The sequence below is a fragment of the Serinus canaria genome, chromosome 4 (assembly GCF_022539315.1).
Source record: "Serinus canaria isolate serCan28SL12 chromosome 4, serCan2020, whole genome shotgun sequence".
NCBI classification, from domain to species: domain Eukaryota; kingdom Metazoa; phylum Chordata; class Aves; order Passeriformes; family Fringillidae; genus Serinus; species Serinus canaria.
The window spans coordinates 31198467-31214754 of NC_066317.1; the positions used below are offsets into that span (position 1 = coordinate 31198467).

The window sequence follows — 16288 nt, forward strand, 5'->3', positions numbered from 1 at the left end:
TATCTGAGGTGTTGGGAAATAGAAGAGGAGACAGTTCCTAAATGATGAGATTGGCTGGTGTCTGGTGTTGTTCCTGTCATATTTCAGTGCTACTGGAATTTTTTTTTTGTGGAGCTGATAAAATGTTAAGGGACTTAATCTATTACACTGGCATCTTTTGAAAACAAAAATAGAAATTCAGCCTTGTGTGTCTGGTGCTACCAGGCTTTCTTCCAAGTTTGTCATGACAAGATAACAATGAAGCCAAAAGTGTCGAATGACCTGAATATGTTTTCAGTGAGCCTGAGTTGTTTTGATTCCTCTTGAGGAGAGGGAGGCTTTCAGGGATGGAAATGCCCCTGGTAGGAGAAAAGCAAGCTTCAGGAGCTCTCACAACAGCAAACCTTATGCCAGTTTCTCGATGTATAAACTTAGAGCTGCAGACTTCTGTCTCTTTCTACAGGAAAGACCTGATGATGGTCTTGAGAAGGTCTGGATCACCTGCTGGTGCTCAGGGGCATTTGTGGAATGTTCAGAACATTTTCATATGCTTTCCTTAGGGGAGACACCTTTAATTGGTGGTGCAGAGCTTGCAGATTCAAGAGATCCTTGGCTTTGGTGTTTCATACTTTCGTGCATGGTAATTGAGAGCTGAGTTGGCATGACACTTCCTGCCACTGTCAGTGCATTTAAATAAGTAAAGAAGTTGGGCTTTTCTTACATTCTGCTTTATTCCCTTCAGTGGTGTTTATCTTCCCCATTGAAACTGCAGCTCCTTGAAAATACTTAGAAATAAAGAGTATCTACTCTAATGAAAAAAAATGGCACTTGTGGTAGTAGAGCATAGAAACAAAGTACCCAACGTTATAAATCCAGACCACTGCTTTTATGGAGAGTTTTGCCTGTGAACCAATTCAAGTTATTTTGTTTGCATTTACTTTGCAGATTAGGTATAATGAAAAATTTTTCAATGGGATATTGCCAATGCCAATGAAAAACAAAATCTGAGGTAACAGTGGCAATAGATTTTATCTGTGTAAGCATGAATGTATCTTAATAGCTCAGAGTAACTGAAAAGGACCATAAGGAAAAAATAAAAATAAGCAGAAGAGTTTAACAGCCTAGATTCATGGGGCATAATTTTTGAGCAGAAAGACAGGAGAGGAAAAGAGAGAATCCTTTAAGGCAGCTGATAGAGGCAATGTAATCTTTGATGACTCTGACTGATACCAACTCTCAGATCCCATTTCTTTACATCTTAAAAAGTTTGGGTTAAAATTTTGACTAATATTTGAAAAGATATGCTGGAATAGTGTTGGGGGTTTTTTGGGTTTTTTTTTTGTTATTTTCTTCCACCCACCCATCTGGGTGCAAAAAAGATTAATTCCGCTGAAAACACTCACTTTTTTCTTGATGACATTGTATTCTCGTTGTTGAAAAATTTTGGTGCTGTTTAGTTGATTGCCTGGTTTCTAAAATGTGCTGCTGTATAAGCTGGCCTTGAAACTGTATGGTTTCATTGCTGATTCTTCTTTTTAGCTTATTTTTGTCTCACTGGCGAGAGGCACCTTCCTAATCCCAGCATTAGGGTCTCTAATGGAGCATGTCACAATTTGAAGTCATTGAGAGCAACATCTAAGCAGTCTTGGAAACATTGTTCATCTTTGCTTTTGCTTTTACTGCTCTTCTGTACATTATAATTATGTGATATGTTTTATTTCAACAGTACTCACACTTGATTTTCTTTCTAAAATTTCAGTTTTGATTTTGATATTAAAAAGCTGTTTTCTGAAATAGTAATAAGTTGCTTGCATGCAAATGGGGATGTGGAAAAAATTTGAGAACTCTGAGAAATTACGTAGGAGAAAACTCTCTGTGCAATAAAACAAATGGTTTATGTAAAAGTTAAATGTGGGGCCCATTACATCAGGGTATCCACTCCTGCTTGCATTGTTAATTATAGATATCTGTCTGAAGAAAATGGTTGGCTGTTCACAATGGATATTGCAGCTGGTGAGATGTCCTATGTAATCTCTTCCTTCTGAATTAAGATTTCCTCTGATTCAATTTAATAGTACTTAAGGTTTTGAGTTATAGTACCAACCTTCAAAACATCAAAGCTCCCTTCAGTTACTTGGGAAAACTGCATTGTAGGATTCTTGCTGAGGTCACTGAAGACCCTGCTTATTTTGTGTGCTCTCAGGATCTCTGGACAAGTTTTATAAGTGTAATGAACTGAAGTTCATTATCTTCAAATCTGGTTATTGCTTACCTCAAATTAACAACAAATGGAACTGTGTGCAAAAAGAGCATAAAGATTACCAAAATGGGAAGTTATACCCAGGTGGAGAGAGGGGACAGAGGGCACTGCCTTTTCTTTGCCTCATGTGAACCTCTCAGGGCCTAAACTTTCATAAACTTGATTTTGCTGGGCTACAATCTTGATAAGCTGAAGTAATGGTGTTTACTTATGTATTTGGAAGACTGTAGAATAACTGAAAGGAATTAGAATTATTGTCTTGATTCTTAGCATGATTCCACTACTGTGATTCTTCCACAAATTGTCTTTTTAACAAAATGTTGCTCCATATTGTAGAACATTTGAAAATGTATGAGAGTTTTCTTTTGATACAAAATTTTGATACAAAATTTTCCAAGTGTTTCTGAAAAAGAAATCTAGGGATACAAGACGTGGTATAACATTTCAAGGGAGGAATAATTTATTTTTCAAATTATAATATAGCTAAAACTAAATTATCACAACTACTCCAGTGGTTTACTTTGTTTATTCATTCACAAATGCACATATGTATCTTGAATACATCTGCTCTGTACACTAATTTCTGGAAACTTGTTAATGAAGGAAAGTGTTTAGCTTTCCATGTGAATGAATTAGTTGTGTCAAATGAGTTAAGTGTGTAAGTGTGTGTGGAAAGTGTCAATATATGTGGTCTTGTCTTACTTCTAAAAACCTAGATGACGTGTCAAGTTATTTTAGTAATTAAAAAAAAAAAACCCAAAAATTTATAATGCCTTAATTATGAATGTCTTTAGGGGGACATAAAAATGCTTATTATGTATTTTTCAATGTAAAAAGTCTTCATTTAGAAACTAGGATCTGAAGTCTTTGTATGACATTGGAAAAATACTTCTCTGTTTTAATGAATTTCATGAATGTTAATAAGCCAAGCTGTGTTTAGACAAGGTCTTGCCTCTTAAGTAATGTTTTCCAACAACTTCTCATTCTTTGAGACCATTATGTAGATCTTGTGATGTCACAGCAATCTCCATGGCAGCACAGACGTCATTGACATGAGGCATAAGCAAAGCTGTCTTTATTCAAACCATTTATTTATTAATTTATTTATTTGAAAGGCTGAGATAAAAAGTAGGTTAGGAAAAAACCTTCCATCTTTGAATGTTTTCTGAGATAAAATAATGCGAGAACTTCTAATTTAAAACTAAAATAAGGGTAATTTTCCCCAAAGAAGGATCTATTCCCAGGTATGCTGATGAGGTACTTGCCTCCAAGCTTTCTGTTCTAGATAGGTTGAAAGCTGAACTGCTGCAACAAGGTAAATTTGTTGTTGCCTCTACTAGTAGGTTCCAGTTTTGTTTGTTGATATAATCGTATGTTTAGTCTGTGAATATAGATCTTGAATTCAACAGAAAAATGCCATCAAAATGTTTCTCTAGTGTGCTATAAATGAAAGGGTTGTAAAGGAACACTAAGTGGTATTCTCCTCTGAAAAGTATTCAGGATCACCTGCTGCTATAAAGACCCTGAGTGCCTACCCTTTCTACAGGAAATTTGCAAAACAGTTTGTTATTCTTAAAAACACTTTTTCATATGGGATTTTAAACCATTTTTTCAGCTTAATGTTTTACTTTTGATGTTACATTATGAAAAGTGAAAAGCAACAAACTTTATGCAATTACTTAATTTTTCTACCTAAACTAGTCAAACTTGCTACAATATTCACTCTTGTAACCAAGTAAAATTTTGAAATTACCCTCAGTTTTCAAAACAGTAGTCTGCTCTAAAAGAAAAACTGTGTGAAGATCATAAATCACGTGTTTCAGGGTTGACTGAGAGGACTTTCTATGGAAGCAAACCTCTAGAATCTAGCTAATTTCAAATTATTCACTGTGTGTTTTCAGGAACTTCTTTTGAAGTGCTTTCAGTAGTCAGCTATAAATTAGCAGATTAATGCAACCTCTGATCTGGGTTGCATTTGCATAAGAATTAAATCCCTATGAGTATTACACAGATAAAGCACTATAGTCTGTCACCTGTAAGGATGCTAACTAAAAGTGTTCAAAACACTGAAGGGGTTCACTAAAGTTTCCAGCTGGAGTTTAACTTCTACATATTTTTAGCAGGAATGATTTAAAGCATTAGTTTACTATAAATGTGCTTATTCTGTAGTTCTAATGTGGCCTGGTTAGTCATCAGGCATGCTCTCTGTCTGTGTGCTGGGTTCTTTGCACCCTCCTGCTGCAGCAGCAGGGTTACTATCCTTGGCACCATGATCCTTCTTCCCCCACAGGCAGCAGGGGGTTTGGGTCCCAGGTTAAGCAAGGAGCTGCAGGGATGTCTCAGGCTTTTTTCTCTGGTGAAACACTCCTCCCAGGTATTATTAAGCGGCGTGTACTTAGCTGTGATATGGCAAGTGAGTCCCTTCCCTGACACATGAGCTGTTGTATCTAGGACTGTAAACACCTAAGCTATCATATGACACTGGATAAGCCTAATCATCCTTATCCATGGTATGCAGTGAGCTCATGTCTCCAGGATTTGCAAGTAGTGACAGTTCTGCAAATGCCTCTTCAGCTTGCCAGCATCTCAATTTTCCTTTCAACTGAAAAGCATTTCTGTAAAGCAGCGACTTGCTTTTGCTGAAAAAAAAAAAAAAGCTAAAAATAGAATAACATTGTAGGAATTAAATAGGTTGAAAGAAAAAAACCTCTAATCTAGGTATTATTTTGATATGCAGATGACCACTACATTTTTATTAAAAAGAGTAGTTATTACAAGTCAAAAGCAGCTTGGGCTTCCCTTGTATCTTTCCTTGCTTTTCCTAAAAGGCAGGCACTAATTCAAAGGACAATCAAAGAAGTCAGCCTGTATTATCAGTGAATTTGATGTTCTGTATAACGATGCCCTGTCTTTCAGCTGACAAACTCTTTCTTTCACAGTTTGCAGCATGCAGCTCTAAGGGTGGGGAAGCCCTGCTGCCTTCCTTCCCTGCCTGCCTCATCCCAGTGGAGCGCTGCTCACGTTGGAGTGGCTCTGCATGCATGACGGGCTCTGCCTTTTTTTCTGAGGGGTCAGAAAATGGCCACGCCAAATTTAGTTTTCATCAGAGCACTTATGCCTTCCCCTGGGAATGGCCTGTGCATGTACATGAGCTTCTTAATTGTAACTTTCTTTTTTTCCTTGGCAAGGATGAGTTGGATGGAGGTCTGGGATTCAGAGCACAGTGATGTGAAACCCAGCTAAACCTAGCTTGGCTAGAATAAACCATGTAGAGGGACTGATGCTTTTCATTCTGATCTGGACATTTCACACAAAATGAAATATGGTAGTTCTTAATGGAAAAGGTGCATGAGGAGAAACTTGACTGAATCCCTTATTATCTCTCTAAATGACAGTTAAAAATTAGTCCCCATTTTGTTTCCCTTCTAGATGTCTACTTACTACTGCTCTATATTTCATCAAGGAATTCATGCCAGCCAGTGTGACTGGTTGGCTTTACAACTAAATCTAACTAACATTTACAACTAAATCTAACTAACTAACATTTTTATGTTGCTAGCTGAATGTTGATTACTGCATCAAGATTTGATTTGAGGATTTTTTGGAGAGCAGACATTCTGCTCATGTTTGTTTCTGTATCATCATTTAATAATTGATGCAGTGGTTGAAAGCAGGTGCCTGCCATGACCTCCTCAGTCGTGGCACTGCTGTGAGGAAGTGGAGTGTGCAGGTGGGACATGCAGCACATGATCCGTTTAGTGGGATGGGGACTCCTCTCTGCTCTGATATTGACAAGTGGAGGGCAGAGGGAAGATGGGAAATGGAGTGGATAGCCCTTGAATGTAAACAGTGATGTTAATAATAGCATTTTCAGGATGAGGGCTACCTAAGAGCAAATGAAGACATGTTGGCTTGCGTAGCTTCAAATTCTAAATATGCTTCATGCAATACCCCTGTATTTCATTTTGGTAGTTTTCTATGATTCTCCTAAATGTAGGTGTCAATTGAAGCAATGTAATTCTCACAAAAAGGGCTTTGAAGTATTGGGTTTATGTAACTTAAGATCCATTTTTATCATGAATATGTTAAAAGCTTGAGAAACTGAACTGTGCATAGCCTTGTGCTTATGGATTTATTCATTTACAGTCTTGCACAGATAAAAAGATTGGTTGCAGTGAAGGTGGGAGAAGCGTAATGTTTACTTTAATCTCCATGTTTATTTAGATGTTCTGCATTGGCAAATACTGCACATCAGTGATCTTAAACCCATTGTATCTCCCATTTGAAAACTTTAAAGAAATTTTTTTAATATTTTGATTTCTGGAATTTTGGAATAAAATATTTCAATATTCATCCATTGCAATTCTACTTTAATGATATTGTGATTTTTTTAATTAAAAAGGAAAAAAAAACAACCAAATCTGTATGGAACTAATTTCCTTGCTTACATATACCTTATAAGATTCTAAGAACTCGAAAAACAAGAAAATTTCCTGCTTATATTTTTCCTTTCATTACGACTTGTCTAAATAGAAAATTCTTTTTGATTCAGAGCAAGTGTCAATTACATAGATTTTATTCTCAACCAGCAACTTTGTTCAAAATATTGCAATTACATATATGTAAAACTATAACAATATTATTATTATTTGCTAAAGAATGTGCACCACAGAGATGACCATACTTTGTGGAGCTATCCTTGTGAGACTTAGAAGTAGTTTTACTTAAACCTTAAGCTACTGTAATGTAGGGAATATCAAAAGAAATAAAAGTTAAGAGAACATTGTAGAGGAAACCCTAAATTTTTGTCTGTCTTTTTTTGCAAAATTGTTATTAGTGAAATTGAGTTTTCTATGTGATTGATCTCTGATTTTTAAGAGGAAAAGAGAACAGGGCTTAACACTAAAAACCCTTTTCCTGGTGCTGTGAGGTTTACTTCAGATTCTGCATCACTTTTGATGAATGCATTTACATTCCAGTGCTGAGAAATAACTTTCCATTGGGGAGCTGGGTTGACGTGAAAACAGGAATGTGGAGGCCCAGGGTGAGGGGACAGGGCTGAATGCTGATAGAGAAACATTCCCTCTTCAGTAGCTGCTGCCTCTCCTGTGAGCTCCGAAAGGAGCATCTGTGTGAGCGTGTGTGAGGATGTCTGGGGACCTGGGGAAATGGATGGGTCATGTCTGGAGAAAACTGCCTTGTCCTCCAATGTCATGATGATAAGAGAAGGAATAGAACAAGTCACCTCAATACCTGCAAGTTTTTGGCCGTCTCTATGTGTAAGTGCTTATGAAAATGCATGTGTTGCTTGTGGCTTTAGGTATTTAATTTAATTGAAGTACTTAGCTGTTTTGTTTTATTAGTAAAGCTATTAAATTTGAAGGGGAATAAATGCAGACAGTGGTCCCAAATCATTCTGTTGTTCTTTGTTAGCCATAGGCACATTTAAATTACTGTAGTTTCATAATTATGAAGAGTTTTTTAAATGAAAACTGAGAATATAAACTTGGGAAACATCAAACCCCTTAATTTTAATTTAAAACTTGTCTTCTGTTAACTAGCATGAAACTGAAAACTGATACCTCTGTTCTTTGGCCAGCTATGTATGTTTTCAGTATAACAAGTTGTAATGTGTGTAGTAAGATGCACTTATGGACAGGGGAACTGTCATCTCTGATCAGTGTAAATTCAATTTAAGAATGCATTAAAATGCGAATGAAATTGTAGATGACTTACATGGGATAAAAAACCTGCTTATTATAGTGAGAAAAAATGTGGGGTTTTTTAGTACTAATGACTTCCTTTGGAAATAATGCTTCTCAATAGTCAAGTGGGAAATTAGACTTTTGTCAATTGGTTAAAGGAATAGTATAGTTAGGGAGAAATTGCTTGGGGAAAATACCTGGCTGTCCACTATAAAGTGGATTCCTGTAAATAATATTTTTTATATATCTTTAGAAAGTTGTTTGGGTTGGTCTTTTGTTTGCTTGGGGTTTTTTTTGGTTTGGTTTGGTTTTTTGGGGGTGTGGTTGGTGTTGTTGTTATTTGTTTTTTTTTAAATTAGAGTAGGTTTATAGTCACATCGTGCATTTGGTTTCCCTATAAGAATACAAGTACTCTGAGAGAAAAGGACTCCAGAAGTGAAATTATCTCCAGGATGGGTACTGAGGAGAGCATCTGGGAAGCTTAATACTTGGGGATTGTCAAGTCAGAGCTAGTGTGGTAGTAGGGAAGAAAAGTGTTGGAAAAGCTGCTGCAAAACAAGGTTCTCTGGGGAATTTAGGTGAGGCAACAGTATCCTGACCAGGCAGCCCTTCTGGCTTTCTAAATTACTGTTAGAACCTCTGCATCCCATATTGACAGCTACAATAGCGAAGATACCTTTAAACTGCCTTATCTTTGTTAGGTGAAATTCTCTTGTGCACATCACTGATTTAGAGAAAATAGTTGCAAACCTGTGATTCTTTCAGATGTACCATTGCCTTAATAGTTGCAAACAAACTATATTTAGGGTTGAAATTAATAAGGCTTAATAAGACAATTTTGATTTGAATGGAATGGTATGATACAACCAGGTGTGAAGTGTATATAGTGTAAAATTCTCTACTGCATTTTAAAAACAAAAATGGGGTTTAGGCTTATGCTCTCTGTCTGCACAGGCTTATCTCACCCTATGGTAAGGGAAGAAGTAAATTTGTCAATTCCCTGATCTATTGAAAGCTGCTATTAAAGGCTCTCTACATTGTGCTTTAGTAGCCAGTACTTTTGGTGACTACTTTGTGAGAAATCTGAGTAGTCAAACTCACTTTCTGTGGAAAGTCTGAATTTTGTAAAGAATATTGTTTAGTCAAAGTTACTGAAGTAGAGCTGATATGAAGATAATCAGTCAGCCCTTCCACTGAAGCTTTATTTGCTTGGTACTGTTTCTGTGTGGTACCTAATATCCCACGAGCCAGCTTACATGCCTGCTTGTGGTCCCTTGTTCTTCTGCTGGTATTTCAGAGAACAGCTTGGGTTGGCATTTCGATTTATCTGAAAGATCAGATAATTCTTAATCCCCTGCCATGGGCAGAGCTACCTTTCACTGGACCAGGTTGCTCAAGAGTCCCATCCAACCTTGAACAATTTGAGGGATAGGACATCCACATCTTCTCTGGGCAGCCTGTTCCAGTTCCTCACATTTTTATAATAAAGAATTTTATACAAGGTTTTACATTTTGGACTTCTTTTTATCAGCTCAGTAAAGAGACTGTATCATGTGTTGAGTATTTGCTGCTTCTTATTGCATGCTAATGTTTCAAATAACATGTTTTCAATTAAATTGAGTTTGTTTTGTGGCCTCCTCTACCGAGTGGCTAGTTGCTGCAGCTAGGCATTTTGGAGAAGACTGCCACTGAAGTACTTTTTTGTTGGGCTTTTATTCTTGCTCCTGTGGGAAACTCTGGTAAATTAATTCAGATACAACTTAATGGTTTGGATGTCAGTTTTATGAATTGAAACAGCAGGATTAGCAGTACCCTAAGATGCCAGTTGTTTCTCAGAGCTGCTCGTCAAGCAAAAATCAGTGTTTGAGTGTGGTTCTGCAAGAGATGGTGTGCATTGTTGTGATGGATGTTCTACCACAGTCAGAGATGGACAATTCTGAAGTGCCCAGATGTAGTGGACAGTAACAAGAGAGTTCCCTATTTTTCACTAATTTTGTGAATTCCTCACTGGTGATGAATTTTCACCACAGAACTGGAAGTCAGGAGGTTTAGCTGGTGTGGCCGTCTGAGAACTGCAGTGCTTGAAAGGTCATTTAACTTCCTTGTGCCTTGATTTACTTGTCTTCTCTCTTACAGCACTTCTCAAAGTTTAGAGAGTTTGTTTACAGCCTGAAGTGCCTTGTGATCTTTGGTCAAAGATAATATATACATGTGATGCACTGTCTGCTCTGATAAATTTCGTGCTGTCATAAGAGTCTGAATAGTCCAGGAATGGCGTAGTTGTTTGCTGTGTAAACCAGCGTGTTATTTGGGGGCAGAAATTCAGAATTTTCCTTACTGTAACTGAATTCATGCATTCTATCCTGATCTGTTGACTACTTGTTCTCTGGTGCTAAAAGGTGAAATCTAAACAAGTTATTCAATAATAGAAAAGTGCATCCAAAACACAGCTTTTTGGTTTACTGTGTTTGCTAAAGCTTGAAACTTTTGTACGCCAGCAGCGATTAGCAACAGACAGAAGTTGAAAGTTGATACTTACAGACAGCAGTGGAGGAGGAAGAAAGGTGGAGTTGAAAACTGTATATGCATTTTTTGTTGAAATGAGTGCTTGTTCCGAGGTGTCCTGGTCCAAGGATACAAGAATGGATTGGCAAAAATACAGCAATATGTGTTTTCTAAGGGGGAAGAGAATATTTCTGTGTGCTTCCAACTAGAATATCAAATTAGCTGACTTATTAATCACCTTTTTTTTTTCATTTTCGTTTTTCAATCAATGAGTTGATTTACTTTCTCCTTTCTTTCTCGTCCTTTCTCTTTGTAAGGAAAAACTGTGGTATGAATCAGACTATTGGCTAAGAAAATGAGTTTTGACACTTGTACAACAGTTTAATGTATCAGTATACTGGCTTCATTTTCTGGTGTCTTTAAGAGTAGTTGAAATTGTATAAAATTCAAGATGTAATGGTAAAGTAAAGAACCCTGTGTTTTGTTGCTGGACTGTAGGATGAAGCATGTGTTTGCCTCCAGGAAAATAAGCATTTTGTTCAGAGACTTCTTTATTGAATATTTCTTTTCAAGAGGCCTAGTATTCTGGAAAAATTTTTCTATTGTAGAAGTCCCATGTACCATTAAATGCGATTATTATTTTGATGAATAAGCACAGCTGGCATTTCTTTTCAATATCTGACTGCCTTCTTTTTGAGCCTATAAATGTGCTGTTGTCAAGAGATTAGCCTTTGGGGTAGCAGTTAAATTGTTCATTTCTGCTAATCGCCAGGCGGGACAGGGGCATAGCTATGAACTCGCTGGATAGACTGCTCTGAATGATGTGTGACCTGCAGTTTGGGAGTTAGGAAATAAAGCTTAAACCAGTTATCTTTCACAAGCACTGTCATGCCAGCATTGGTTAAAATTCAGATGTTGCAGTTTTGTCGAGTTCTGTTTGTTTTTCAAGGTGTTGCCCTGGGGGCTTCAGACAGGAAGGTTTCCCAAGTCCGTTGCACAGTGCCGAATGGAAGAAAGGGAAAGGCCAAATAGTTATATTGGCTCTCAGATATTTTAGGGAGGATTGGTTTCAGCAAAGGTAGAGGGGTCCTGAAGTGGCAGGCATTTTGGTGTCTGTCCTGCCCTGCAGTCTGTGATGGGAAAGGTCTGGCATTGACCTGGCATTTGTACCCAGAGAAAGAATCACACCCCCCCAACACAAACTTTGGCTGCCTTTATTCCACTCTGATGGTGTATGATTTAGGATCTAACTGCAGAGGTCCTGGATTTCTCTGAATCATGTACTGGTTCTCTGCTCTCCACCTTTACATCTGCACTTTGAGGATTCTTTGCAGTGAACCCTGCAGGTGCACGGATACATCTAATATGGGCAGAGCACTCCAAAAACCAAAACAAAAAACCTTTCAGTTTTTTCTTACAAGGAACAAAATAGTATGCTTAATTATTCCACTATGATGAGAATGTCTGTGAAAGGGCAGAACCACCTTTTGTCCTCATCTATTTAATTTGGGAATACACTCATCTTCCTTATTTTATGAATTCATTTTAAGTAGAAAAGAGCTAACTGAAGTTGATCAGCCTTTTAATTCTTTCTTTGGCATGCCAGTTAGCTTTTGTTAAAGAAATGCAGATAGCTTAGGTAACTTAATACTGTAATGCCAGAAGATAGTAGATCAAACTGTCTAGTCCAGCTCAGAATCAACTGTGCCTCTTCAGTAGACAGCTCTTGATTGGCACTTGTTTTGGTGTTAATAGACTTATTTAGCAAATACTCCTAGGGAACTATGTAAATACAAAATAGACAGCACCTAGTGTCCTTGGGTCTCAGTTAATTGTCAAAGGACATATGCATGAAACTTGTGTTCTGCACAGGTATGTATGTTTTTCCTCTGCTTTACAGTATCTGGCTAAGATGGAAATATGCTTTTGAATTCTGTTATAGCTCTGATTTCTTTTCTAACTGAAATATTTTTGTTTTTCAGTTTTGGCAAGCGTTCTGCCGGCAGCTTCAGACGTGGATGTGAATGCATTGTTTTAGAGCCATCTGAAATGATTGTGGTAAGAATATTTTCTGTCAGTTGCTTTCAAATTTTACAGACCAGCTTTGGTAACACTTCAGCTTCCAATAAGAATTATGTTTTTCTGGTTTCTACATGATCTTTTAATAAATATGAGATGTCATACCTATAATTCATATTGTTCTTACATTTACTTTTTCAGATTTCTTGTAAAACTAAAGTTTTCTTGTGCTGGCAGAATAGTTTGTGGGTTTTTTGGGGTTTTTTTGAAACAGCTTCCTTATTATTATTATTGGTAAACCTAGATGTTTTAAAGTATTATGTTCAGGTTAGTTTAAGTAATTAATGTTTGAATTAAATTTAATCTCAACTGTCTCAGGTTTTTAAGAATAAATTTGAATGTTTTTAAATTCTGCCAACCTTTCTGGGTGAAGGTGAGGGCATTTTGTTAGCAGCATCTGCTGTAGTCCAGTGGCAGAACATTGTCTCTCAGGGTTCACAGGCTTAAAAGATTTATTTGATATCTCAGGGCACGTCATCTGAACAAATGCAGAATTGGTGGGCTAGTTTTTTTTTCCCTCTGTCACAGAGACAGACCAGTTCATAATACAGGCATGAAAATTATCTAAGCCATATAGATAGCTGAAATATAGACTGTGACACTAACCATTTTTGGGAAAATGTGGTATTACTTTAGGATTGTGCTTGTTTATTACCAGTTTGTGTAACTTGCATCTGACCATTTGGGAAACAGATTGTTGTCCCACTTCTGTTTTCTAGAAGTATACAATTTCACTGGGTGTAGCTGTGTGAGTGTTTGCCTGTTTCACATGCATTTCTTTTTAAGTTATAAGGAAGAGAGGTGCAAAGATAGGTACTGGGAAAGGAGATGACTAAATAACAAGAATTTTTTTGGACTGATGGATAATGATAGGTCAGAGGCAAGTGTTTGCCAAAAAAATGTAACTGCTGCAGTTCTGGAAAGATAAAATTGAACACTTCACTCAGGCTCTCAAGGGAGTAATTGTACTTTGAATAGAAAGAATCCTATCCCCAGAGTTGTTTGGGCACACAAGAGGTGTAGCAGGGTGTGAGTGAGAAGGTGTCAGATGGGAAACAGATCCTCCCTGCAGAAGGGAGGGTGAACCAGGGGCTGTGCTCATCCATTTGAGTTACTGCACTGAAAGCTGTAGTTTGTCACTTGGGCTGACTGATGTGTGACACTTCTGACATGGATAAGCTGCAAATTCATAGGAGTATTTTGTCTAACATTTCCTTGTTGAAAAATGTGCAGGAAACTTGCAAGGTGCCTCATCTCTCACCCTGAGGGATGGAATTGGATAACAGGAATTAACTGAATCCCCCTATATAGTCAATGATGGAAGCTGTGATTTTTTTTCTTCATTTCCTTGTCTCAAATAACTCGAGTAAGGTTTCTATTAGTAGGGTAAATGCAGAAGAGATGTTATTTTCAGCCAAATTACTGCAAAAAGATCATTCTCTTCTGGGAAAACCAGAATTATTAGTTCAAATATTTTCATGGCAGCATACTGTTGTGTAGTAAAATAGTCTTCAAACTCTGTAGACAGTGAAACTGAGAAGGCTAATTTTATACAAAGATATACCTAATCGGTATATTTTAGTCTCCCTGTTGTTGTTTTGAAGAGGATTCTTTTTAATGCACAAAACCAGTCTATTAGAAATCCTTTTATGCCTTCAAAATATTTGAAATAATAAAACCATTCCTGCCTGAAGAGTGAAATTTTGTCATGGATCAGTTAGGGAAGATGCTGAATCAATGTCAATAGGGAAACAGGCAAGTGTTCTCTTGTACCAGTTTTCTTTCTGGAATGTATTGATTGGTGAAATGTTTGTGTTTGTGCAGGTGTAAAAAAGGGGCAAGGAAAGAAGAATTTTTTTCTGTCATTTTTGCAAAGATATCATGTTCTGTGATCCTTTTCATACTAATGTTGTTCTGTTTCTTTTTTAGTAGTGATTTCACACTTAGTACTGAAAATGCAGCAAACTCAAAGCTGGCTGCTGCTTTTTGAAAATAGGATTTCTTCTGTTTCAAACAAGAGGAAACATTTTTCTCTCTTGTGGAGAAAGACACACTCTCTTGCATCTGTTTTAGGTTGATTACATGGAAGAAAATGAGGAATATTTCCAGCGTCAAGCATCTCACAGGCAGTCTCGAAGGAGGTTTAGGAAAATCAACCAGAAAGGGGAGCGACAAACAATTATTGATACTGTTGACCCTTATCCTGTGGGGAAGCCACCTCTTCCTAGAGGCTACCATACGGTAAGCTGTCTGTATTTATCATGAAAATAACGTGGTCAAAACTGAAAATAACGTGGCCTAAATGGCTAAACTTGCTGGTATCTTTCAAGTGTGCTTCTGTGGGGAGATTTCCCTTCAAACTAACTGTGAATGTGGCTCCATCAGTGCGTGAACTTCGTGTGCAGCTTGCATCTTAGTCCAGAGTTGAGAGTACGTTTCTTATGGCTGTGAATGTCGTGTATTATTTTTTAATGTTCCAATCATGAGGGGAAATTGTTAAGGAAATTCTGTTCTCATTTCCTTTTCTATTAAGTTGCAGTAGAATTAGTTCAGTGTACCGTGTTAAGAGGTCGGTTAGTGAAGCACTCGTTCACATATGCGATAGCAGGTGTTGCCTGAAAAGGACTGTGCTGCCTGGCAGTACACCAAATTGCGTTAAATCTGTCATTTCTTTTTGGAATCGAGACCTGAAATGTAAAATTGAAATTAACTTCTCATGGTATTTGCCCTTTGTACTTGGATTTTAGTGAGCTATATAGTTGGCCCATCATGGAGGAAATAATTTGGTCATTTTGCTTGATTGCTTTTGGGGTTGAGGGAGGAAATCTACATATGTTTCCAGACTTTCTCTCTTGAGACGAAAATAAACTAATAATTAAAACTTTTTCTATGAAATATTTTATATGGCTTTTCAACTGAGAAAATCTCTGTTAGATTAATATGTTTGTTTTTGTATTGATTACAACTGTGAGCAAAATATGGGAAAAGCAGTTTGTCTTTGGCTCTCATTTATTTGTTTAAGTCCTAAATCTGGTAGAACCATAAAGGCATGAGCATAAATGACTTTGTGCACATTTAATCTCATCGAGTTCCGTGGGCTGGATTTTGTTCACTGTATGCCATATACACATAAATTTCCAGGATGAGAGCTTTAGTGATTTTAAAATGCTATCTTTGGTCCAATGCAGTTGTTAGCTTTTTCAGTTTTTCTTTCCTCACCCTGTACTCCTTGACTTGTTTGCCAGTTCACTGTATATTCAGTGTGTGTCTATAAGTGTGTAGATGTTTGATTACATCTGTTAATTATACAGGCTTTTCCTCATGACTCGAATAATTACATTTTATGCCAACAATTTGGTTTTGTTTATACAACAGCTTTTAATGGTTTAATTTGTCAGTGCACTTTTAATTGCCTCTAGATTTAAGGTGAATTGAGCCAGTTGACTTGGTTTGAAAATAAAACATTTTACTGGCCTGTATTTGGGGGAAAAAAAAAAAGTGGTATTGTACTTTGTAGGAATTACAGAAATACATTTGTTCATATTATTTAGAAGTGTGTGTTGTGCTTAGCAAACAGTGGTAGTGTGATTTGTACCTAACTCTAGATGGGCAATATTTAGATTACACAGTGCCATTTGCATTCATAGGTCCTTGCCTGTTGTATAAATTTCACTTTAGGTGTGCCTGATGAGTTTTTGTAAGCCTAACAAGTACTAAAAGCAAAAGTCCATCCTGTGCTATTCTGTTGTGCAAGTTCATA

General features: G+C 37.1%; 1 protein-coding gene across 5 annotated transcripts in view; it reads left to right on the plus strand.

The window, feature by feature from the left end:
- RAPGEF2 (Rap guanine nucleotide exchange factor 2) overlaps window positions 1-16288 on the plus strand; it is a 181921-nt gene that overhangs the window by 80790 nt on the left and 84843 nt on the right. For all 5 annotated transcript variants that reach the window (XM_030238869.2, XM_050973636.1, XM_050973635.1 and 2 more), the window contains exons 5-6: window positions 12432-12507; window positions 14602-14769. In XM_030238869.2, coding sequence (XP_030094729.2) covers window positions 12432-12507; window positions 14602-14769 — 244 coding nt within the window. The remainder of the gene's footprint in view (window positions 1-12431; window positions 12508-14601; window positions 14770-16288) is intronic.